General features: G+C 44.2%; 1 protein-coding gene across 1 annotated transcript in view; it reads left to right on the plus strand.

The window, feature by feature from the left end:
- The window catches only part of LOC120050489 (catenin delta-2-like), a 363309-nt gene that overhangs the window by 282105 nt on the left and 53704 nt on the right, over positions 1 to 27500 (plus strand). Inside the window, exon 19 of the mRNA XM_038997076.1 lies at positions 20314 to 20566. Coding sequence (XP_038853004.1) covers positions 20314 to 20566 — 253 coding nt within the window. The remainder of the gene's footprint in view (positions 1 to 20313; positions 20567 to 27500) is intronic.

Raw genomic sequence — 27500 nt, forward strand, 5'->3', positions numbered from 1 at the left:
TCAAGGGGCTTTATTGGCATGGGAAACATGTGTTAACATTGCCAAAGCAAGTGAGGTAGACAATACACAAAGTGAACAAACAATACAAATTAACAGTAAACATTACACATACAGAAGTTTCAAAACAATAAAGACATTACAAAGTCATATATATATATACAGTGTTGTAACAATGTACGAATGTTTAAGCACACAAGTTAAATAAATAAGCATAAATATGGGTTGTATTTACAATGCTGTTTGTTCTTCACTGGTTGACCTTTTCTTGTGGAACAGTCACAAATCTTGCTGCGTGTGATGGCACACTGTGGATTTCACCCCAGTAGATATGGGAGTTTATCAAATTTGGATTTGTTTTCAAATTCTTTGTGGCTCTGTAATCTGAGGGAATATGTCTCTCTAATATGGTCATACATTGGGCAGGAGGTTAGGAAGTGCAGCTCAGTTTCCACCTCATTCGTGGGAAGTGTGCACATAGCCTGTCTTCTTGAGAGCCATGTCTGCCTACGGCGGCCTTTCTCAATAGCAAGGCTATGCTCACTGAGTCTGTACATAGTCAAAGCTCTTCCTTAAGTTGGGTCAGTCACAGTGGTCAGTATTCTGCCACTGGGTACTCTTGTTTAGGGCCAAATAGCATTCTAGTTTGCTTGTCTGTTTTTTTGTTAATTCTTTCAATGTGTCAAGTAATATCTTTTTGTTTCTCATGATTTGGTTGGGTCTAATTGTGCTGTTGTCCTGGGGCTCTGTGGGGTGTGTTTGTGTTTGTGAACAGAGCCCTAGGACCAGCTTGCTTAGGGGACTCTTCTCAGGTTCATCTCTCTGTAGGTGATGGCTTTGTATGGAAGGTTTGGGAATCGCTTCTTTAGGTGGTTGTAGAATTTAAGGCTCTTTTCTGGATTTTGATAATTAGTGGGTATCGGCCTAATTCTGCTCTGCATGCATTATTTGGTGTTCTACGTTGTACACGGAGGATATTTTTGCAGAATTCTGCATGCAGAGTCTCAATTTGTGTTTGCCCCATTTTGTGAAATCTTGGTTGGTGAGTGAACCCCAGACCTCACAACCATAGCTGGCAATGGGTTCTATAACTGATTTTTAAGTATTTTTAGTCATCCTAATTGGGAGGTTGCATTTTATGTTCCTTTTGATTGCATAGAAGGCCCTTGTCTCAGATCGTTCACAACTTTCTGGAAGTTACCTGTGGTGCTGATGTTTGGGCCGAGGTATGTATAGTTTTGTGTGCTTTAGGGCAACCGTGTCGAGATGGTATTTGTAGTCCTGGCGACTGGACCTTTTTTGGAACACCATTATTTTGGTCTTACTGAGATTCACTGTCAGGGCCAGGTTGACAGAATCTGTGCAGAAGATCTAGGTGGCTGCTGTAGGCCCTCCTTGGTTGGTGACAGAAGCACCAGATCATCAGCAAACAGTAGACATTTGACTTCGGATTCTAGTAGGGTGAGACCGGGTGCTGCAGACTGTTCTAGTGCGCGCCAATTCGTTGATATATATATGTTGAAGGGGTGGGGCTTAAGCTGCATCCCTGTCTCACCCACGACCCTGTGTGGAAAAATGTGTGTGTTTTTTGCCAATTTTAACGACACTTGTTGTTTGTGTACATGGATTTTATAAGTCGTATGTTTTACCCCCAACACCACTTTCCATCAATTGATAGCAGACCCTCATGCCAAATTGAGTCGAAGGCTTTTTGAAATCAACAAAGCATGAGAAGACTTTGCCTTTGTTTTGGTTTGTTTGGTTGTCAATTAGGGTGGGTAGGGTGAATACAGGTCTGTTGTACGGTAATTTGGTAAAAAGCCAATTTGTCATTTGCTCAGTACATTGTGTTCATTGAGGAAATGTACGAGTCTGCTGTTAATGATAATGCAGAGTATTTTACCAAGGTTACTGTTGACGCATATTCCACGTAGTTATTGGGGTCAAATTTGTCTCCACTTTTGTGGATTGGGGTGATCAGTCCTTGGTTCCAAATATTGGGGAAGATGCCAGAGCTAAGGACGAGTTTAAAGAGTTTTAGTAAGCCAATTGGAATTTGTGGTCTGTATATTTGATCATTTCATTAAGGATACCATCAACACCACAGGCCTTTTTGGGTTGGAGGGTTTTATTTTGTCCTGTAACTCATTCAAGGTAATTGGAGAATCCAGTGGGTTCTGGTAGTCTTTAATAGTTGATTCTAGGATTTGTATTTGATCATGTATATGTTTTTGCTCTTTATTCTTTGTTATAGAGCCAAAAAGATTGGAGAAGTGGTTTACCCAACATCTCCATTTTGGATAGATAATTCTTGTGTTGTTGTTTGTTTAGTGTTTTCCAATTTTCCCAGAATTGGTTAGAGTCCATGGATTTTCAATTACATTGAGCTGATTTCTGACGTGCTGTTCCTTCTTTTTCCGTAGTGTATTTCTGTTTTGTTTTAGTGATTCACCATAGTGAAGGGTAGACTCAGGTTTTCCGGGTCTCTATGTTTTTGGTTGGACAGGTTTCTCAATTTATTCTTAGATTTTTGCATTCTTCATCAAACCATTGTTCATTGTTGTTCATTTTCTTCGGTTTTCTATTTGAGATTTTTAGATTTGATAGGGAAGCTGAGAGGTCAAATATACTGTTAAGATTTTCTAATGCCAAGTTACACCTTCACTATTGCAGTGGAACGTTTTACCCAGGAAGTTGTCTAAAAGGGATTGGATTTGCTGTTGCCTAATTGTTTTTTGGTAGGTTTCCAAACTGCATTCCTTCCTCTATAGTATTTCTTAATGTTACTCAGTTCCTTTGGCTTTGATGCCTATGATTGAGTATTGCGCTCTGTTCAAGTAGACTGTAATTTTGCTGTGATCTGATAGGGGTGTCAGTGGGCTGACTGTGAACGCTCTGAGAGACTCTGGTTGAGGTCAGTGATAAAGTAGTCTACAGGCTACTGCCAAGAGATGAGCTATAGGTGTACCTTCCATAGGAGTCCCCTCGAAGCCTACCATTGACTATGTACATACCCAGCGTGCTACAGAGCGTAGGAGTTGTGACCCGTTTGTTGGTTATGTTGTCATAGTTGTGCCTAGGGGGGCATATGGGGAGGGAATGCTGTCACCTGCAGGCAGGTGTTTGTCCCCCTGGTGCTGAGGGTGTCAGGTTCGTGTCCAGTTCTGGCATTTAGGTCGCCACAGACTAATACATGTCCCTGGGCCTGGAAATGATTGATTTCCCCCTCCAGGATGGAGAAGCTGTCTTCATTAAAGTATGGGGATTCTAGTGGGGGGATATAGGTAGCACACAGGAGGACATTTTTCTCTGTTAAGATAATTTCCTTTTGAATTTTTAGCCAAATGTAAAATGTTCCTGTTTTGATTAATTTAATGGAGTGAGTTAGGTCTGCTCTATACCAAATAGCATTCCCCCGAGTCCCTTCCCTGTTTCACACCTGGTAGTTTGGTGGATGGGACTACCAGCTCTCTGTAACCTAGAGGGCAACCAGTGGGTCCGTCTCCTCTATACCAGTTTCTTGCAGGATGACAATGTCTGCATTACCGATTTCTTTGGTGAAGTCCGGGTCCTGCTCTTTAGGCCAAAGGCAGATGACCTCAGGCCTTGGATATTCCAGGATGATATAGTGAAGGCTTTTTGTTCCATAAAGTGTCCAATGTTGTTGGTCTGGTTTGGCCTCAGGCCAGTAAGTGTGAGCAGAGCCTGGGCATCTGGTACATGCCGTTGGTTGGGCGAGTGTAAGAGTGGGGGTTGGCTGTTTGCCCGCTCACTACCTGGGCGTATGTGTGATTCCATGTTGATGCCCTCTTTGCGGGGGGGGGTGCATGGGGTGGGCAGGAGTGGCAAGGTTGATCTGAGGGGGCCTAAATTGGTGTGGGGCATGGTTGATGTGGGGGGGTGTTGATTGGTTGGGGTGGGGTGTGGATGTGTCTGGGGGTGCTGTGGTCTGGAGTAACTCTCTTGGCGTGGGTCCTCTATGTGTAGGTCCAGGGGGGTCCTGAAGGTCTTGGAGGTTGTCTCGACTGGTCTGGGTGGGGTGTCTATTGATCTGTTGCTCCTGTGTGAAGTGTTGGGGCTGCGTTTGAGAGTGATGTCCTTTAGAGTCCGGGCAAAGGTGGGCACTGCTGCCTTGTAGAGGTGGACCTGGTCATAGAGGCTGTTCAAGTCCAGGGTGGAGTGGTGGGCCAGAAAGACATTTGGTTTTGAGGCACAGTCACGGGAAATGCTTGCGTTTACCCGCTGTATTGTAGCAGGGTGGAAGTCTTTTCGTGGTAGCAGGGTGGAGATAACCACTTGTGCGTTGGGGAAAGTAGAAGAAGCTTTTTCAATCACTCCCTTCAGTGCTGTGGCCACCCTTTCCTGCTGTGCTCTCAGGTCATTTGTGCCTGTGTGTATTATTATGTGGCTAGGTGAGCCTAGTTTGTCCTCAGACAGAAGGTCTAGGGCGCGCTGGGTGTTTGGACACCAGAGTTTAGACACACTGTGTTTGGGAAAAAGTTTTTTTTCTTCTATATATTTCCCATTTGAGTCCATAAGGAGGACAATCTGTGTCTTGTGTTTGTCCTCAGTGGGTGTGGGGGGGGTTGTCAGGAGGGCTATCAGGGTGGCTGACAGGGGGGTGCTCAGAGGGGGTGAGAGCTGCTGGGCTTGGGGTTTTTCTTTTGTCTGTTCTGCTGTGATGTCGACTCTATGGTCAGGGTCTGGTGTGGACTGTTCTGCTGTGGTGTTGAGACTTTTGTCGGGTGCTGAGGTGGGCTGTCCTGCTGGCGTCTCTGTGGGGATGGCCACCTCCCTAGTGGGTTGTTCTCTGTCACATGCCATCCCCCTCCACCAGTCTGATCCTCTCCTCCATCCCCCTCTCCCTCTCCTCCAGCAGTCTGATCCTCTCCTCTAGTGCTCTGTTCTGCTCCTGCTCCTGCTTCTGCTCTTTCTCCTGTTGAAGTTGTCTCACCACTGTCCAGAGTGCAGATATGTCTCTCTCCACCTCCAGCACTCCAGGTCTGGTTAAAGGGGTGTTGTTGTGCTGGACTGTTGTCTGGGTCTGTGCTGACTGGAGTGTAATCACCTGCTGTTCCAGCTCCACCTGCCTTACCTCCAGCTGGGTGAATTTATCCTTCATTTCAATGAGGGAGAAGTACTCTGTGCTGGGAGGTTGACTGTCTGCTGAGGGTTGCTCGTCTGTGGGGTTATATGATGAAGAGGTCTGGTCTGACCCGCTTGGGGTGGGGGTATCTTTATCAAGGGAGAGCTTCTCCTGCTGGGCTAATTCTTTGATTAGGTGAAAGTCCAGCTGAAACTGTTTGGGGTTGCCCTGTACCATTACTGTTCCAGACTTATAAAGATTTATGTTAGCTGACTCCTCGTCCTCGTTGTCAAGAATCCTGAGTTTCCACCCCTCGTTAACCCCCCCTCTCTTAACAGAGGGGTAGTGTGCTAATATAGCACTGTGCCATGCCAGGGGATGGTTTGTGTGGAAGATAAGGTTGCTGATGTTCCCATTTTTGTAATAGTCAGCAAAAAGTGTCTCTTGATTTTCCATAAGGAGCTTCATTTTGTGATCTTTTCTTGCCTTATCATTCTTTACACTCACAGGGTACTGTATTTTAATTACCTCTGAACAGCGGGAGGCAGCTTCTAAGGCCTCTCCATTTGGTTGGGGTAGACTATTCGACTCTCCTGCCATTGTTGGGCTAATGGGCTTTGACACCTCTCACTTGACACGTAAGTGCTAGTTGAAGTTGTATCAAGCTTGGCAGAATTATGTTACCATTCAGTCCTTATAAAGTAATGTCATGTATTTTTCTTCTTGGCTTTTGGAAATAGAATATAGTTTCAGACTAAACATTACTCACTCAGTTCCAGGTTGGGTGGTGTTTTCAGGTTTCTGTTGTTTTCCAGAGAATTTTCTGTATAGAATTATAATCCTTGGTTGTTGTGAACTTTTCAGGTGATTCCGTAATTCCGTCCAAAATCAGGTTGTAGGTTTTGAGTTTTGATTTGAAGTGAGGGTTATGTTGTAGAGGGTAGCATCCTGTATGTGTTCCTGACAAAAAAATCCAAGTTTATCTAACTCTAAATCTATCTTTTTTTAAAGAAAATGCTGAAAAATGCAGGAGCTCATCTGATCGTGACCTCTCTCTCTCTCTCTCTCTCTCTCTCTCTCTCTCTCTCTCTCTCTCTCTCTCTCTCTCTCTCTCTCTCTCTCTCTCTCTCTCTCTCTCTCTCTCTCTCTCTCTCTCTCTCTCTCTCTCTCTCTCTCTCTCTCTCTCTCTCTCTCTCTCTCTCTCTCTCTCTCTCTCTCTCTCTCTCTCTCTATCTATCTATCTATCTATCTATCTGGGTTCAGACCTACGTATACAGGGGTATTAGTTAATGTAGTCCTCCTTGGATCCGCTCTTTGTGTCTCCGGATGATGACATCAGTGCTCAGGAGGTTTGCTGCGGAAACGCAGGGAGGGTGCTGTAGGCGGCCATTAATTACAGGAACCTGAGTCTACAGAGGAATCAGAGTCCGCAGGGCACACACACACTGAGAGTGCAGAGGAGTCAGAGTCCGCAGGGCACACACACACACACACACACACACACACACACACACACACACACACACACACTGAGAGTGCAGAGGAGTGAGTCCGCAGGGCACACACACACACACACACACACACACACACACACACACTAAGAGAGTGCAGAGGAATCAGCGTCCGCAGGGCACAGCCTGACTCACAACACACACACGCCATCACACACTTATACACATTTTTGCATGCACAAAATACCAAGGTGTGCCAAAGAGAACGTAACTCTGGGGTAAAGAGTGTAATCATCTGGTAGCTTTAACCACACACTCATTTCTTTACTCCTGCTCTTCTCTCTATGGAATAAGTCATGTGTGGAAGACTACGTCACATTCCATTTACTCGCTACATTTCCTTTCTGGCAGTCCTGCCTGCTTCCTCTCCCCTATCAGCTTGAAGGGCTGTTAACAGTCTTGTGTACAGGATGAGACGGTGAGTATATAAATGATCATTGTAAGGTGTACTTATGGAGGTGCCAGAGACGGTTTACATTAACGAGATTGGTCAACCGTGTTTACTTAGAACTTTTCAAATGTATTCAGGTATATTCTGTCAGAGGTAGGCATTAGTACTAGTGAAGTCATCTGGAATATTCTGAGCAGCTGACCCCCATTCTATGACCACTAACAACAACGTCACTTTTCCAGACAGGTATTCCAGAAAAAAGGGAAAAAGATGGCTCTTCTCAGAAATGTCATTTTTAAATCACACATTTTTATTCACTATTATTTCAAACACATATTTTGATCCAGTGGATCTGTCCTCCATGCAACCTCCTGTCTTTAATGTGTGATCTAGTGGATCTGGCCTCCATGCAACCTCCTGTATTTAATGTGTGATCTAGTGGATCTGTCCTCCATGCAACCTCCTGTCTTTAATGTGTGATCTAGTGGATCTGGCCTCCATGCAACCTCCTGTATTTAATGTGTGATCTAGTGGATCTGTCCTCCATGCAACCCCCTGTCTTTAATGTGATCTAGTGGATCTGTCCTCCATGCAACCCCCTGTCTTTAATGTGATCTAGTGGATCTGTCCTCCATGCAACCCCCTGTCTTTAATGTGATCTAGTGGATCTGTCCTCCATGCAACCTCCTGTCTTTAATGTGATCTAGTGGATCTGTCCTCCATGCAACCTCCTGTCTTTAATGTGATCTAGTGGATCTGTCCTCCATGCAACCTCCTGTCTTTAATGTGATCTAGTGGATCTGTCCTCCATGCAACCTCCTGTCTTTAATGTGTGATCTAGTGGATCTGTCCTCCATACAACCCCCTGTCTTTAATGTGTGATCTAGTGGATCTGTCCTCCATACAACCCCCTGTCTTTAATGTGTGATCTAGTGGATCTGTCCTCCATGCAACCTCCTGTCTTTAATGTGTGATCTAGTGGATCTGTCCTCCATGCAACCTCCTGTCTTTAATGTGATCTAGTGGATCTGTCCTCCATGCAACCTCCTGTCTTTAATGTGATCTAGTGGATCTGTCCTCCATGCAACCCCCTGTCTTTAATGTGATCTAGTGGATCTGTCCTCCATGCAACCCCCTGTCTTTAATGTGTGATCTAGTGGATCTGTCCTCCATACAACCCCCTGTCTTTAATGTGTGATCTAGTGGATCTGTCCTCCATGCAACCTCCTGTCTTTAATGTGATCTAGTGGATCTGTCCTCCATGCAACCTCCTGTCTTTAATGTGTGATCTAGTGGATCTGTCCTCCATACAACCCCCTGTCTTTAATGTGTGTATATATGTTTGTGAGTGTGCTTCTCTCTTCTGTCACCCAGCCACATCAAAGCTAGCCTCAGAGAGCAAGATGTTACAGGTGTGAAATCCTGCATTCACTGAAACTACTATCTCTAATAGGTAGCAACGTGACCCTTTCCAATTTACCTTCATTTTCTAACCTCATGTTCTAACCGCTTTTTTTTTTTTTTTTACTTTTTTTTCAATGTCCGTTTCTCCTAAAGAAGGAGAATTTCCCACATTGCTGGCCATTTACTTTGGACAGTTGGGTGATTTCTGGTGGTGTATTTAGCTGGCCAATGGTCATCTTTCACAGAGTGACATTTGCATACCTGAGGCACTGACATCATTCATAATAGGTCCATTCTGAACTGTATGAGTCTATACTTAAATATCATTAGGTTCCCTATTGCTGGGTCCTATATTGAGTTGACTTACCTGATTTCTTGTGATCTGGTGCCCCCTGTGGCTGATGAGGCATACAGCACTTAAGTCAGTTAAGAACAAATTCTTATTTACAATGACGGCCTACCTCAGACAACACTGGGCCAATTGCGCGCCGCCCAATCACGGCCGGTTGTGATACAGCCTGGATTTGAACCATGAACTATAGTGATGCCTCTTGCACTGAGATGCAGGGCCTTAGACCACTGCGCCACTCAGGAGATGCGCCTAAAGAGACAACCAGGTTCAGCCATTGGCAAGGAAAGTCCAAGGCCCTGTTTGAGTTGTGTGAAAATGCTTCCTTCCTTCTTGTAGTCTTTCCCCTCTCTGCACTCTCTCTTCTCCCTTTTCCCCCTCTCCCTCTCTCTCCCTCTCTCTCCTTCCTCTGTTACAGTTATCATTGATGATCATACATGATTGCTCAGGTGAAAGTAAAGGTCTTCAGCTAACAGAGAAACTGTTTATGTATTGTGCATAGAGATTCCACTGGGGCAATTACAGTCAATTTCCTTTCAATAACACTCTCTATTCTCTGTCAGTAAACAATCAAATAACACACACACACGCACACAGAGAGACACACACACACACAGAGACACAGATACAAGCACAGACATATATACACACACACACTAATTGTTGAGTATAATTGCCATACTTTAAATCAAATCACTCATTATTGACTTGATTAAGTATTTTCTTCTGTTGGAGACAGGAAACAGGATGTAATCAGAGAATGAGTCTTACCACTGTGGCACGTGCGTGTATGTGTGTGTGTGTGTGTGCGTGTGCGTGTATGTGTGCACGTGCGATTACCAGGTGTGGTGTCAACACTGACTGTTAGATGTAATCTTGGTTGAGTCTGCAGAGTGAAGCAGCAGCAGTTGAATGAAGTCATTTCTGATTGCATTCATCTCATCATACTGTTACACGTCCTGATTATCTAAAACCATCCCTGCAGTCATACGCATGAACACACACACACACACACACACACACACACACACACACACACACACACACACACACACACACACACACACACACACACACACACACACACACACACACACACACACACACACACACACACACACACACACACACACACACACACACACACACACACACACACACACACGGATATTTATTGTTTTGCTAATGCTCTGCCCAACAGGAGCTCATTTTAGTGTCAATGTAATACATGGCTCTCCCACTGTCCCTCCTGTCCCACTGTCCCTCCTGTCCCACTGTATCACTATCCCACTGTCCCCACTGTCCCTCCTGTCCCTCTGTATCACTATCCCACTATCCCGACTGTCCCTTCTGTCCCTCCTGTCCCTCCTGTCCCACTGTATCAGTATCCCACTGTCCTTCCTGTCCGTCCTGTCCCACTATCCCTCCTGTCCCTCTGTCCCTCCTGTCCCACTGTATCACTATCCCACTGTCCTTCCTGTCCGTCCTGTCCCACTATCCCTCCTGTCCGTCCTGTCCCACTGGATCACTATCCCACTGTCCCTCCTGTCCGTCCTGTCCCACTATCCCTCCTGTCCCTCCTGTCCCACTGGATCACTATCCCACTGTCCCTCCTGTCCGTCCTGTCCCACTATCCCGACTGTCCCACTGTCCTTCCTGTCCCACTGTCCAACCTGTCCCACTATCCCTCCTGTCACACTGTCCCCTCTGTTCTTCCTGTCCCACTGTTCCTCCTGTCCCACTGTCCCTCCTGTCCCACTGTCCCTCCTGTCCCACTGTCCCTCCTGTCCCACTGTCCCCTCTGTCCCTCCTGTCCCACTGTCCCCTCTGTCCCTCCTGTCCCACTGTCCCCTCTGTCCCTCCTGTCCCACTGTCCCCTCTGTCCCACTGTCCCCTCTGTCCCACTGTCCCCTCTGTTCTTCCTGTCCCACTGTCCCCTCTGTTCTTCCTGTCCCACTATCCCTCCTGTCCCACTGTCCCTCCTGTATCTCCTGTCCCACTGTCCCCCCTGTCCCTCCTGTCCCACTGTCCCTCCTGTCCCTCCTGTCCCACTGTCCCCCCTGTCCCTCCTGTCCCACCTGTCCCTCCTGTCCCACTGTCCCTCCTGTCCCACTGTCCTTCCTGTCCTCCTGTCCCACTGTCCCTCCTTTCCCACTGTCACTCATGTCTCTCCTGTCCCCACGGTCCCTCCTGTCCCACTGTCCCTCCTGTCCCTCCTGTCCCACTGTCCCTCCTGTCCCACTGTCCCTCCTGTCCCACTGTCCCTCCTGTTGCAACTGTCCCCACTGTCCCCACTGTCCCACTGTCCCTCCTATCCTACTGTCCCCACATGTCCCACTGTCCCCACTGTCCCTCCTGTCCCTCCTATCCTCCTGTCCCACTGTCCCTCCTGTCCCTCCTGTCCCCACTGTCCCACATGTCCACTGTCCCTCTTGTCCCACTGTCCCTCCTGTCTCTCCTGTCCCTCCTGTCTCTCCTGTCCCTCTTGTCCCACTGTCCAACTGTCCCTCCTGTCACACTGTATCTCTTGTCCCACTTTCAAACTGTCCCACCTGTCCATCCTGTCCCAATGTTGCTCCTGTCCCTCCTGTTCCACTGTCCCACTGTCCCTCCTGTCCCTACTGTCCCACTGTCCCACTCTCCTTCCTGTCCCTCCTGTCCTCATGTCCCTCCTGCCCCTACTGTCCCCCTGTCCCTACTGTCCCCACTGTCCCACATGTCCCACATGTCCCACTGTCCCTCCTGTCCCACTGTCCCTCCTGTCCCTCCTGTACCACTGACCCTCCTGTCCCACTGTCCTTCCTGACCATCCTGTCCCTCCTGACCATCCTGTCCCTCCTGACCATCCTGTCCCTCCTGACCATCCTGTCCCACTGTCCTCATGTCCCTCCTGACTATCCTGTCCCTCCTGACCATCATGTCCCTCCTGTCCCACTGTCCCTCCTGTCCCTCCTGTACCACTGACCCTCCTGTCCCACTGTCCCTCCTGACCATCCTGTCCCTCCTGTCCATCCTGTCCCTCCTGACCATCCTGTCCCTCCTGTCCCTCCTGTCCCTCCTGTCCCTCCTGTACCACTCACCCTCCTGTCCCACTGTCCCTCCTGACCATCCTGTCCCTCCTGACCATCCTGTCCCTCCTGACCATCCTGTCCCTCCTGTCCCTCCTGTCCCTCCTGACCATCCTGTCCCTCCTGACCATCATGTCCCTCCTGTCCCTCCTGTCCCTCCTGACCATCCTGTCCCTCCTGACCATCCTGTCCCTCCTGACCATCCTGTCCCTCCTGTCCCTCCTGACCATCCTGTCCCTCCTGACCATCATGTCCCACTGTCCCTCCTGTCCCACCAAGGAGATTTCAGATGAGACAGCTAGTTTGAGGATCTATGCGACTCGGTACCTTGTGAACACAGCAGGAGGTTTCAGGCTGTTACAGCTGCAGACGTGGACCATTTGGAGTCAAACATCTCCTGTCTCTGTTCTGGTCTTTAGGATTACTAATGAATGACTCTGGCTCTTATGTCATTCTACCACAGCATTGTGTTTGTCTTTATAACGGTATCCTCACTGGGTCAGCTGCTTTGTTTCACCATCAGAAAGAGAACCAGTGAACTGAGTGATTAATAGCAGACAAGGTTGGGGTCAATCCAAATCTCATTTGGAATTCCAATTCAATTATTGAATTCCTTCTTGAACTGGAGAATTTACATTGTTGAAATTTGAATTGAATTCAATCTTCAAGTTATGGAATTGGAATTGAATTGTAAAAGCATTTAATCCTTGGAATTTAATTGAATTGGATTTCAATGTTTCCCAGTTAATGGAATTAATGCACTTAGTATCAAAAATGACGGCAAAATATGTTTTAAATCATTTCAACTATTTCATATTATTTCCAGTATACACTGATTGTACAAAACATTTTTTTTTAAACAGCTCTTTCTATGACATAGACTGACCAGGTGAATCCAGGTGGAAGCTATGATCCCTTATTGATGTTAATTGTTAAATCCACTTCAATCAGTGTAGATGAAGGAGAGGAGACAGGTTCACCAATATTGAATAAACTGCCTTAATTTTGCTGGACCCAAGGAAAAGTAGCTGCTGCCTTGGCAGCATCTAATGTGGATCCATAACAAATACAAATACCAACAAAAATAAGGATTTTTAAGCCTTGAGACAATTGAGAAATGGATTGTGTATATATACCATTCAGAGGGTGAATGTGCAAGGGAAAATTTAAGTGCCTTTGAATGGGGTATGGTAGTAGGTGCCAAGCACACTGGTTTCTGTCAAGAACTGCAACGCTGCTGGGTTTTTCACGCTCAACAGTTTCCTGTGTGTATCAAGAATGGTCAACCACCCACAGGACATCCAGCCAACTTGAGACAACTGTGGGAAGCAATGGAGTCAACATGGACCAGCATCCCTGTGAAATGCTTGCGACACCTTATAGAGTCCATAACCTGATGAATTGAGGCTATTCTGAGAGCTCAGGGCGAGGATCTCCTTCCAGCGATACATCAGGGACTGTAACATACTCTGTTTCACGGAATCATGGCTCCCTTCGGATATACTGTCACCGTCCATACAGCCAGCTGGGTTCTCAGTACATCGCGCAGACAGGATTAAAGAACTATCCGGAAGAAGAAAGCCAGAGGTGTATGTTTCATGATTAACTACTCATGGTGTGATTGTGACAACTCAAAGGAACTCAAGTTGTTGTGTTCACCCAACATAGAATACCTCACAATCAAATGCTGACTGTATTACCTCCCAAGAGAATTCTCTTTGATTATAGACACATCCGTGTATATTCCCACTCAAGCTTATACCACGATGGCCCTCAAACCACACAACCTGAAGCTGCATTTATTGTATACCATGCATATCCCATACATACGACTAATAAAACTCTCCTTTCTCTACTCTCCTCTGGCTCCCCCAGGATAAAGAGCTTTAGTTGATCTTAGTATTGTCTTCTCAGTGAAGATAGTCCATTCAGTTTCTCTCTATAGCCTGTCACAACCAGATAACACTTCACCAATTAACTTACCACTCGTTGCTAATAATAATGCTTAGAAAACTGTGTGTATTCCTTCATGTTGTGAATGATTGGGGTGTGTTGAGGGTTTTTAACCCGTTTGAATGACACAGCAGGAATTTCACCATCCCAGATTAAAATGTATTACTATAATCCATACAGAACGTTAAGGACAGAGAGGAGTTGGCAGCAGTGGGACGATGGTTGTTGTGAATTGCAATGATAACCATGTGTGAAAATCTACATTATACTGTAGTCCTGTCCTGCTGAGAGTTAAGGTATATTCTCTGGGTTCTAGTCCTGTCCTGCTGAGAGTTAAGGTATATTCTCTGGGTTCTAGTCCTGTCCTGAGAGTTTAGGTATATTATCTGGGTTCTAGTCCTGTCCTGCTGAGAGTTTAGGTATATTATCTGGGTTCTAGTCCTGTCCTGCCGAGAGTTAAGGTATATTCTCTGGGTTCTAGTCCTGTCCTGCTGAGAGTTTAGGTATATTATCTGGGTTCTAGTCCTGTCCTGCTGAGAGTTAAGGTATATTATCTGGGTTCTAGTCCTGTCCTGCTGAGAGTTAAGGTATATTATCTGGGTTCTAGTCCTGTCCTGCTGAGAGTTAAGGTATATTATCTGGGTTCTAGTCCTGCTGAGAGTTAAGGTATATTATCTGGGTTCTAGTCCTGCGGAGAGTTAAGGTATATTATCTGGGTTCTAGTCCTGCTGAGAGTTAACTTTTACCGCCTCTCAACCCCGTATCCGGGATCACCCCCCACCCCCCCCACACTGATTAGCATCGCTAGCATAGCTTCACAAGTAAATAGTAGCATCTAAATATCATTAAATCACAAGTCCAAGACACCAGATGAAAGATACAGATCTTGTGAATAAACCCATCATTTCTGTTTTTTAAAATGTTTTACAGGGAAGACACAATATGTAAATCTATTAGCTAACCACGTTAGCAAAATACACCATCTTTCTTTGTCCACCATTTTCTCTCTCCACCACTAGCTATCACCAATTCGGCTAAACTAAGATATTGATAGCCACAAACCAAGAAAAAAACTCATCAGATGACAGTCTGATAACATATTTATGGTATAGGATAGGTGTTGTTAGAAAAAAGTGCATATTTCAGGTAGAAATCACAGTTTACAATTGCACCGACCATCACAAATCGACTAGAATTACTAGATAGAGCAACGTGTATGACCAATTTACTCATCATAAAACATTTCATAAAAATAGACAAAGCATAGCAATGGAAAGACACAGTTCTTGTGATTTCAGACCATATTTCAGATTTTCTAAGCGTTTTTCAGCGAAAACACAATAAATCGATAAGTTAGCATACCACATGTGCAAACGTTAGTAGAGCATGAATTCAAGGCAAAGGGAGCTATAACGTTATCATCGCCAAAATATATTAATTTTTTCACTAACCTTCTCAGAATTCTTCCGATGACACTCCTGTAACATCATTTTACAACATACATATACAGTTTGTTCGAAAATGTGCATATTTAGCCATACAAAACCGTGGTTATACAATGGAAATAGTCACAACTCAAGCATCAAAATGAGGGATGTCAGCTTTCAGAGTGATCTAGTTTAATCGAAAGCTAATCATATACTTGACTAAAAAATACAGAGTTGACAGGAATCGAAAGACAAATTAGTTCTTAATGCAACCGCTGACTTACATTTTTAAAATTATCCTTACTTTTCAATACAGGGTTCGCCAAGTGAAGCTATACCAAACAAAATGGCGAAATATGCGTTTAAAATATTTCGACAGAACAACGATTTATCATATTAAATATTGCTTACTTTGAGCTGTTCTTCCATCAGATTCTTGGGCAATGTATCCTTTCTATGTTATAAATTTCTTTTGGTCGATAGATGTCCTCTGTCCTTCGAAATGTCCACTACCAACGACCGAGACCCCCGAAACGTTCCCAAAGCTAAAAAGTGCACGACAAAGAAATTCCTCAGAATCGCACTAAACGGATATAAATTGCTATAAAACGGTTCAAATTAACTACATTATGATGTTTTTAACAACTATAACGAGTAAAAACATGACCAGAGAAATATTACTGGTTAAACAACGATTTGGAATGAGGCAAGTCCGATGTCCATCCCGCTTGTGACGCGCGAACAAAAGAGAGTGTACTCCCACGTTTTGTGGTTTTATATGGGCTGGGATTGTGCAATCGATTCCATTCAAAACGTGATGACGTACAGACACCCAGAGGAAGACGTAGGCAGTGTCGGTTTCTTCATAGCATTCACTGTCGCCTTAAAAACAGACTCCAGATCAGGGGTAAAAATTTCTGAAATCTGACCCCTGTCATGAAAAGTGCTGTAGATATTGTTCTGTACCACTCAGAGACAAAATTCCAACGGCTATAGAAACTATAAAGTGTTTTCTATCCAATAATAACAATAATATGCATATTGTACGATCAAGAATTTAGCACGAGGCAGTTTAATTTGGAGACCCAAATATGCTAATGCGGAACAGCACCCCCTATAGTTCCAAGAGGTTAAGGTATATTATCTGGGTTATAGTCCTGCTGAGAGTTAAGGTATATTATCTGCATTCTAGCCCTGTCCTGCTGAGAGTTAAGGTATATTATCTGGGTTCTAGTCCTGTCCTGCTGAGAGTTAAGGTATATTATCTGGGTTCTAGTCCTGTCCTGCTGAGAGTTTAGGTATATTATCTGGGTTCTAGTCCTGTCCTGCTGAGAGTTAAGGTATATTATCTGATTCTAGTCCTGTCCTGCTGAGAGTTAAGGTATATTATCTGGGTTCCAGTCCTGCTGAGAGTTTAGGTATATTATCTGGGTTCTAGTCCTGTCCTGCTGAGAGTTTAGGTATATTATATGGGTTCTAGTCCTGTCCTGCTGAGAGTTAAGGTATATTATCTGGGTTCTAGTCCTGTCCTGCTGAGAAATAAGGTATATTATCTGGGTTCTAGTCCTGTCCTGCTGAGAGTTAAGGTATATTATCTGGGTTCCAGCACTGTCCTGCTGAGAGTTAAGGTATATTATCTGGGTTCTAGTCCTGTCCTGCTGAGAGTTAAGGTATATTATCTGGGTTCCAGCACTGTCCTGCTGAGAGTTAAGGTATATTATCTGGGTTCTAGTCCTGTCCTGCTGAGAGTTAAGGTATATTATCTGGGTTCTAGCACTGTCTTGCTGAGAGTTAAGGTATATTATCTGGGTTCTAGTCCTGTCCTGCTGAGAAATAAGGTATATTATCTGGGTTCTAGTCCTGTCCTGCTGAGAGTTTAGGTATATTATCTGGGTTCTAGCCCACCAGTGAGACATTGACAGCTGTCTTAATTGCTCCGTCTTCAATGAACCTATTGACTTCCATTTTCCTGTGTAGGTCACCATCCACTCACATGGACAATTGACATTTCAATAGAGAAAATGATTCAATCTGAAAGAGCAGCTCTTCACCAGTGTCATGTTAATCACTCAGGGTCATCAGTCAAAGATGTCCGCCTCCTAGATATGTGTCAATGTTGACATTTTGTGAAATGATAACGTGTCACCAATTGAGCATGAAAGACTCCCAATGAGGGTGTAGGCTAATGTGTAGGGAAGACTTATTGTTCCCTCTGTCCTTTTATCTGGCTTTTACTCTCATTCTGACTACTCTCTTTTCTGTTAATGTCAGATTCTTCCCTTAATTTCCTCTCGTCCACGTCAATCTTCTTCCAAATACCAGATGAGTCATAGTGTATTGACTTCAGCTGAGAGAGACTGGCCAGGCTGAGAGAGAAAGGCTTGAGGATTTAGAACAATGTTTGTCCTTGAATGCAGTACCATACTTCCTCACTGATTGTTTGAGAAATTATGGTACTGCTCTTTAAGGTTTGATTGTTATAGGATGTTACGCACGCCTCTGTGAAGAGGGAACGCAACACCCTGCTACAACTACACTCTCCGTGAAGTGAAAGCGGTATGGGACTGTAGGTGTGAGTAAGGATGACAAAGGCAGAGAATGGTACCGTTTACAGGGAATTTATTCCGGTAAAAGGGGCTGGATGGAACCAAAGCAAAGAAAGTACATGTCAAAGCCCCCTCCTACCTTACCTGCCTACCCACTACTTACCTAACTAGCACCACCTGGTGCTCTAACCAATACAGGGGATGGTCCACCCAGGTCTTACCTAGTGTCATGACGTTGGCCTGGGGGTAGGTTTATGACAGTCATAAATACCTCTTTCCCCCCTCCCCCATTCCTCTTCCCTACTGATGTGACATAAGAAAACCCCTTGGTTAACATAGAGATTCTGGGAACATCAGAAGTTGGGGGGAAATGAACTATATTCTGGTAATCCGACCAACTGAACATATGCGGTGGTACTTAAGGTATATCATGTCAGTTCGGTTGCCCTCTGACACAGTCTCATCAATGATAGAATGACAAACTCTACTGTGGAAAGTCTAAACCTCAGAGGTATCAGATTCACATGGAATTGTTGTTTAATTCAAACGTTTGAATATGAAATTATTTGTGAAGAGATGAAATGTAATTTTAGCTTCCAAATGAGAGATTTGGGTTTTCATAAGTTTGGGGCCTCTGCTCAAACAGTGGCCCGCCCCTGTGAAGAGGCATGGGTTATAAACTTTTCAGACACACCCCTCTCCCTCCACTATATAAGCCATTGACAAAAATATAACTTCCTGTTCCGGGTACATTAGGATGACGATCCGATGTCAGAATGGTTCAGATAATAACTACAGAACTAAGCCAACATCAGCATGGACTTTGGTTGCAAATGGTATGAACTTTGAACTCGTATTCACTACAGAAGTGATACCTCCTAGCCGTTGAGTTAGCAACAGCTGCTACAAACGCAGGTTAGGAAGGACAGTCAGAGTATCCCGTCTACTACACATCGACGTTACTCCAACGTATCCAGTGACCACCAGAGACATTCTTCAAAGGACAGAGGACTCGGGTTGGCGATACGGTCTTCCATCTACCACCAACCTACTGAAGCGCAACTCAGAGTAAATATTTATTGCATTTTCCTTTTCCAAATGGGCGGTAATTTAGAACGCATAAGCTACTGTATTTACGATAGCACAGCTTCGCCGCTGTTCCAGTCTCCCACTCTTTCACTAAAATCCCGCCCCTTTTCTTTGTGTAACAAGCTGTCATATCTGTTTCGCCCGCTAGGGACATTTTCCTTTATGACGGCAATTTGTAATCAAGTTATGATTTAATTGTGTGTGTGTGATTCTGTGTGATTAGTTAGGTATTTAGTAAATAAATAATTAAACCCAATTTTGTATTGCTGATTCAACTTGTTAGCCAGGATTCTTGCAGATAACCAAGAATTTACAACTTTCAGAATATGAGACTGAAGTAAAATGATTAAGATTGACGGCTATGGATGTAAAATATTACTAAATCTTTAAGAGTTTATTCAGAAGATAACAGCTCTATAAATATTATTTTGTGGTGTCCCTCTCTAGTTAATTACATTTACATGATTAGTTCAATCAGGTGATATTAATTACGGAGAAATTGTTTTATAGAATAGCATGTCATAGCAATTAATCTGGCATAGCCAAAGACACGACACTAGTGTGCCTAGACAGTGAATATACTACGGGTATATGTATGCCCGCGGGCCTCTTGCCTCCCTAGATGCCTTCCCCCCTGGGAACAAACAAAACAGAATTTTACAAACAATTTCACAATGATCAAAACACTGCGTCCTATTGACACAGACATAACCAATCAGTTCTCACTAAACCAATACAGGACACACTAATCATTTCCCTCTGAGAACAACCAACACAGTATATCACCATCAGCCTCCGCTCTCAGCCATCAGCCTCCGCTCTCAGCCATCAGCCATCAGCCTCCGCTCTCAGCAATGAGCTCTCTCTCTCTCTGCATTATTTTCTGCTGAACAGAACACTGGGTTGTATATAGCTTCAGAAGGAGTCTAATGGGATACAGCTGTAACTTGACGAGGGGGTGGGGTCAGCTCCAATTAACCGTGGAGTCGACCAATCAGCTGCTTGGGGGATTTCAGGAAGCCATCCTGAAACACACACATAACAAACCACAACACAGAAACTGGGGAACGTAACAGAGGATGATACTGGTGAATGGGGCTGTATTTTCATCAAAGACAGGAGATGAGGAGGGGAAAAAGGAGATTGATGTTTTTTGAATCAATGAAGATTGTCTTTAAATAAAAAAATGACGGAGTGGGGCAGTCCCACTTCTTTCGTAATTGTTTAGCTTTATTTAAGAGATAGTTAAGTGTTGGAAGATGGGGGAGATATGGGGAAGCTGACTCATAGGGCAGAGGGTTGGATTAAATAACCCATGGCGACTCTGGCATACATGTGTGCCCAGGTTAGTGGCTGTAACCAATGAGGATTGTTACTTTCCTGACACACACACACACACACACACACACACACACACACACACACACACACACACACACACATTCAGAATTCTAACCCAAGCAATATCTCTTTTGTTCCCCTCTCCTCACAGGTAAATATGCCATGCGTGACCTTGTCCACCGGTTACCGGGAAGCAGCAATAGCAGTACTGGGGGCAGCGGTGGGACTAGCTGCGGTTCCGGGGGTCCACTAGCGCCCATTAAGACCATGTCAGACGATACGGTAACGGCTATTTGCTGCGCTCTGCATGAGGTCATCACTAAGAACATGGAGAATGCCAAAGCACTGAGAGACGCCGGCGGGATAGAGAAACTCATCGGCATCGCTCGCAGCAAAGGAGACAAGTAAGGAAACTACACACACACAGGCATTGCAGGATGATCCTAGGATGACTGTGGTTAGGGCCTAACTCCTCAAGCTTTCCCCCCAGTGACTAGAAACAGGAAGTTAGTTACATGGTGAAAACAGTCTTTCATGACTGTGAGTCTATGAGCTCAGTGGAGCGCACTGACAGAACACAGCACTGACGCTACCAGAATAGAACCCCTGTCGCTATGGGAGACCGAGCAGGGTTTTCTAAACAGCCTTGGCAACCAGAAGGTCACGGTTTCTATGACACCAAACCGTTGTCAGGAAGATCATTGCGTAGGGTTTGTGTGTTGATGTATCACTATGGAGTTCACTGCAGTCCGTTCTGGGTAGCGTGTTAGTGTAACGTTTAGTGTAACGTAACGTTTAGTGTCACGTAACGTTACCCAATAGTCCCTCATTAATCTTCTGTGGTTGGGAACTGTGTCCATCCCCAGCAGGACATGATTGGCATGGAATAAAACTACAATTCTAGTTATATGTTCAGTTTAGCCATGCTTTGACCCATACAGGCAATGATTACTTCAGGCATCACACTTCTATTCATGACTAATATATTCAGTATAACAATATGCATCCTGTGTTTTACAAAACATACACAAACATCCCACAACATCACTCCTGCACGGGCCCACCTGCTCACACCCCCATCTCCAGCGACCGTATCACACTCTGCCGCATAGCCTCAAACTGCACCATTTTGTTTCTCTCTGTCGCCCACGCACTTTCAACGTTTAGATAATAAAGCATTTGACCTTTCCTGTTCAAGAACCATATGTTTTTTTTCCCATCATGAAGCCTGTCAATGTAATAAGTTGGATTCTGTTGGTCTTTACTTGTATACAATACAATCAAAGTTAAACTTGTCTGTTCCGTCTATCATTGAAGAACCTGATAAAATGCAGTGGGCATTCCATGAAATGGGAGTCATAGTATGAATACATACAGCACCAGTCGAAAGTTTGGACACACCTACTCATTCAAGGGTTTCTCTTTATTTTTACTATTTTCTACATTGTAGAATAATAGTGAAGACATCAAAACTGTGAAATAACACATGGAATCATGTAGTAACCAAAAAAGTGTTAAACAAATCAAAATATATTTTATATTTGAGATTCTTCAAGGTAGCCACCCTTTGCCTTGATGACAGCTTTGCACACTCTTCGCATTCTCTCAACCAGCTTCCTGAGGAATGCTTTTCCAACAGTCTTGAAGGAGTTCCCACATATGCTGAGCACTTGTAGGCTGCTTTTCCTTCACTGTGCGGTCCAACTCATTCCAAACCATCTCAATTTGGTTGAGGTCGGGTGATTGTCTCTCTCCTTGCCCACCCTTCTCCACCCAAGCCAAGCTTGTCCCAACCCTCCCTACCTCTCAGACACACTTACTTACATCCATCCATCGACTTACTCATCCATTCTCATTCCCTACCTAACATATGCTCTATGCATCCACACGCCCGTTCTCTCTCACCCTCCTACACATATTCATATTCACCATCCCTCACTCTTCCCTCACACTCCCATTCATATATATATATACACACACACACACACACCTACATTCCCACACACACACCTACATTCCCCCACACACACACACACACCTACATTCCCACACACACGCACACACACACAGAACAGTTATTGGCATACATGCAATATTTCCCCCTTTGAATTGTATTGTCAGTGTCCATGTAGTCTATTGGCATTGGCTACTTCTATCCTTACTTGAACAACAGTTATTTGGGGAAAGTAGAGTATAGACTGAATTTGGGGGTGGAGGAAAGGATGTTGTCTCAATTTCCGGTAAGCTGGTCTCAGGTATCACAATATATAGCCTAGTGCGCTCATCGTTATTTCCAACATGGACCTCTTCTCTTAGCAGGGGGCTCCCCTCCTTCAACCTGGAAGGTTTCTGGGAAGGTTTCTTGTAGCTTGGCGCTTGTGAATTTCATCCTTTGTCTTCTCTTCCATACCCACACCACTGCCGGGAAGCCGATTTGAGATTTGATACCTCTTTAATTCAGTGACTGTCTGATTGGAATATATTGCTTGCATTTATTTTCTCGGCCTAGCAGACAGATCCTGGACGAATCGAATGGACTGGCCGTGGATTTTGATCTCCTTTCCCCCCTGTGCCTTCAGAATGTTGACTTTGGTCTGATAGTTCCACATCTTGAAGATTCCCATGTAAAGGTATTTAGCATTCTTCTGTTTTACGCCCAATCCTATGGCATCGTTCCAGATCCTCTGGTGATTTACCCACTTCAAGTTCCTCTGATATCAGTTTGACCACGTAGCTGGAAAGGTCCCCTTTTTCCTCGTCTTCCGGTATGGGACAATATTCTCATGTTTCATCTTATTCTGTTTTCTTGCTGGTCCAATTCATCTTCTAAAGTTTGCAACTTTGTTTCCAGAAGGCACATTTTGTTGTCTAGTTCTTTGTATTTGCATGTCGATAAAACATTAGATTGTACTTTCTTTTTGAGCTAATTTACTTTTTTAACAACAGATTGTAGCAGTTTGTTTGTTTAGGTGAGCATTGAGAGCGTTTAAGCTATGATTTCCTGGATATTATTTAGCTGTTCATTACTCTCGTTTGCATCCCCAAGTTATTCCTTGTCTTTTCCTCTAAGGGAAGCCATGGCTTGTAGGGTTCTTGTTGCAATGTGGGTTTACGAAATGATTGTTTCGCTGTTGTATATAACTGACCGCTCACTCTCTCACAGCTTGGGGATTTATTGATCTATCGATTTTAGAGGCTTAATTTCAACTTTGTTGTCTGGCGTCTACATATACAGTAACTACAGTTTTGTCGGTACAAAATGGAGCTACTCAATCCTCATGCGTCCTATCGGTACGCACGTGTAGCCCTGTGTTTAGTTTCTGCCCATTCACAAGAGCTGTTTTTATACGTTTCGAATGAAACACAAATGTACAATAACCACCCTCTTCAAGTCTCTCCATTGTTCTTACAAAATGAAAAACACACTGTTTTTCTTCTCATTTTCTCTAAAGTGGCTAGCGGCAGCCATTAGCATGCTGGAGTCGTTGGATTTAAAGTAACTGTTCAATAACTGCTAAGGAAGATTGCGCTTCTTCTAAAGAGCAATTACCTCTTAAAACCATAATGGAACCAGACAGAGGGACTCCTGATGTTGAACACATGTTAAACCATAATGGAACCAGACAGAGGGACTCCTGATGTTGAACACATGTTAAACCATAATGGAACCAGACAGATGGACTCCTGATGTTGAACACATGTTAAACCATAATGGAACCAGACAGAGGGACTCCTGATGTTGAACACATGTTAAACCATCATGGAAACAGACAGAGGGACTCCTGATGTTGAACACATTTTAAACCATAATGGAACCAGACAGATGGACTCCTTATGTTGAACACATGTTAAACCATAATGGAACCAGACAGATGGACTCCTGATGTTGAACACATGTTAAACCATAATGGAACCAGACAGAGGGACTCCTTATGTTGAACACATGTTAAACCATCATGGAACCAGACAGAGGGACTCCTGATGTTGAACACATTTTAAACCATAATGGAACCAGACAGAGGGACTCCTGATGTTGAACACATGTTAAACCATAATGGAACCAGACAGAGGGACTCCTGATGTTGAACACATGTTAAACCATAATGGAACCAGACAGATGGACTCCTGATGTTGAACACATGTTAAACCATAATGGAACCAGACAGAGGGACTCCTGATGTTGAACACATTTTAAACCATAATGGAACCAGACAGAGGGACTCCTTATGTTGAACACATGTTAAACCATAATGGAACCAGACAGAGGGACTCCTTATGTTGAACACATGTTAAACCATCATGGAACCAGACAGAGGGACTCCTGATGTTGAACACATGTTAAACCATAATGGAACCAGACAGAGGGACTCCTTATGTTGAACACATGTTAAACCATAATGGAACCAGACAGAGGGACTCCTGATGTTGAACACATGTTAAACCATAATGGAACCAGACAGATGGACTCCTGATGTTGAACACATTTTAAACCATAATGGAACCAGACAGAGGGACTCCTGATGTTGAACACATGTTAAACCATAATGGAACCAGACAGAGGGGCTCCTGATGTTGAACACATGTTAAACCATAATGGAACCAGACAGAGGGACTCCTTATGTTGAACACATGTTAAACCATCATGGAACCAGACAGAGGGACTCCTTATGTTGAACACATGTTAAACCATCATGGAACCAGACAGAGGGACTCCTGATGTTGAACACATGTTAAACCATCATGGAACCAGACAGAGGGACTCCTTATGTTGAACACATGTTAAATCATCATGGAACCAGACAGAGGGACTCCTGATGTTGAACACATGTTAAACCATCATGGAACCAGACAGAGGGACTCCTGATGTTGAACACATGTTAAACCATAATGGAACCAGACAGAGGGACTCCTGATGTTGAACACATGTTAAACCATAATGGAACCAGACAGATGGACTCCTGATGTTGAACACATGTTAAACCATAATGGAACCAGACAGAGGGACTCCTGATGTTGAACACATGTTAAACCATCATGGAAACAGACAGAGGGACTCCTGATGTTGAACACATTTTAAACCATAATGGAACCAGACAGATGGACTCCTTATGTTGAACACATGTTAAACCATAATGGAACCAGACAGATGGACTCCTGATGTTGAACACATGTTAAACCATAATGGAACCAGACAGAGGGACTCCTTATGTTGAACACATGTTAAACCATCATGGAACCAGACAGAGGGACTCCTGATGTTGAACACATTTTAAACCATAATGGAACCAGACAGAGGGACTCCTGATGTTGAACACATGTTAAACCATAACGGAACCAGACAGAGGGACTCCTGATGTTGAACACATGTTAAACCATAATGGAACCAGACAGAGGGACTCCTGATGTTGAACACATTTTAAACCATAATGGAACCAGACAGAGGGACTCCTTATGTTGAACACATGTTAAACCATAATGGAACCAGACAGAGGGACTCCTTATGTTGAACACATGTTAAACCATCATGGAACCAGACAGAGGGACTCCTGATGTTGAACACATGTTAAACCATAATGGAACCAGACAGAGGGACTCCTTATGTTGAACACATGTTAAACCATAATGGAACCAGACAGAGGGACTCCTTATGTTGAACACATGTTAAACCATAATGGAACCAGACAGATGGACTCCTGATGTTGAACACATGTTAAACCATAATGGAACCAGACAGAGGGACTCCTGATGTTGAACACATGTTAAACCATAATGGAACCAGACAGATGGACTCCTGATGTTGAACACATGTTAAACCATCATGGAACCAGACAGAGGGACTCCTTATGTTGAACACATGTTAAACCATCATGGAACCAGACAGAGGGACTCCTGATGTTGAACACATGTTAAACCATCATGGAACCAGACAGAGGGACTCCTTATGTTGAACACATGTTAAACCATCATGGAACCAGACAGAGGGACTCCTGATGTTGAACACATGTTAAACCATCATGGAACCAGACAGAGGGACTCCTGATGTTGAACACATGTTAAACCATAATGGAACCAGACAGAGGGACTCCTTATGTTGAACACATGTTAAACCATAATGGAACCAGACAGATGGACTCCTGATGTTGAACACATGTTAAACCATAATGGAACCAGACAGAGGGACTCCTTATGTTGAACACATGTTAAACCATCATGGAACCAGACAGAGGGACTCCTGATGTTGAACACATGTTAAACCATAATGGAACCAGACAGAGGGACTCCTTATGTTGAACACATGTTAAACCATAATGGAACCAGACAGAGGGACTCCTTATGTTGAACACATGTTAAACCATCATGGAACCAGACAGAGGGACTCCTGATGTTGAACAGATGTTAAACCATAATGGAACCAGACAGGGGGACTCCTGATGTTGAACACATGTTAAACCATAATGGAACCAGACAGAGGGACTCCTGATGTTGAACACATGTTAAACCATAATGGAACCAGACAGAGGGACTCCTGATGTTGAACACATGTTAAACCATAATGGAACCAGACAGAGAAACTCCTGATGTTGAACACATGTTAAACCATAATGGAACCAGACAGAGGGACTCCTGATGTTGAACACATGTTAAACCATCATGGAAACAGACAGAGGGACTCCTGATGTTGAACACATTTTAAACCATAATGGAACCAGACAGATGGACTCCTTATGTTGAACACATGTTAAACCATAATGGAACCAGACAGATGGACTCCTGATGTTGAACACATGTTAAACCATAATGGAACCAGACAGAGGGACTCCTTATGTTGAACACATGTTAAACCATCATGGAACCAGACAGAGGGACTCCTGATGTTGAACACATGTTAAACCATAACGGAACCAGACAGAGGGACTCCTGATGTTGAACACATGTTAAACCATAATGGAACCAGACAGATGGACTCCTGATGTTGAACACATGTTAAACCATAATGGAACCAGACAGAGGGACTCCTGATGTTGAACACATTTTAAACCATAATGGAACCAGACAGAGGGACTCCTTATGTTGAACACATGTTAAACCATAATGGAACCAGACAGAGGGACTCCTTATGTTGAACACATGTTAAACCATCATGGAACCAGACAGAGGGACTCCTGATGTTGAACACATGTTAAACCATAATGGAACCAGACAGAGGGACTCCTTATGTTGAACACATGTTAAACCATAATGGAACCAGACAGAGGGACTCCTTATGTTGAACACATGTTAAACCATAATGGAACCAGACAGATGGACTCCTGATGTTGAACACATGTTAAACCATAA

This window comes from Salvelinus namaycush, chromosome 7, assembly GCF_016432855.1.
Source record: "Salvelinus namaycush isolate Seneca chromosome 7, SaNama_1.0, whole genome shotgun sequence".
Lineage (NCBI taxonomy): Eukaryota > Metazoa > Chordata > Actinopteri > Salmoniformes > Salmonidae > Salvelinus > Salvelinus namaycush.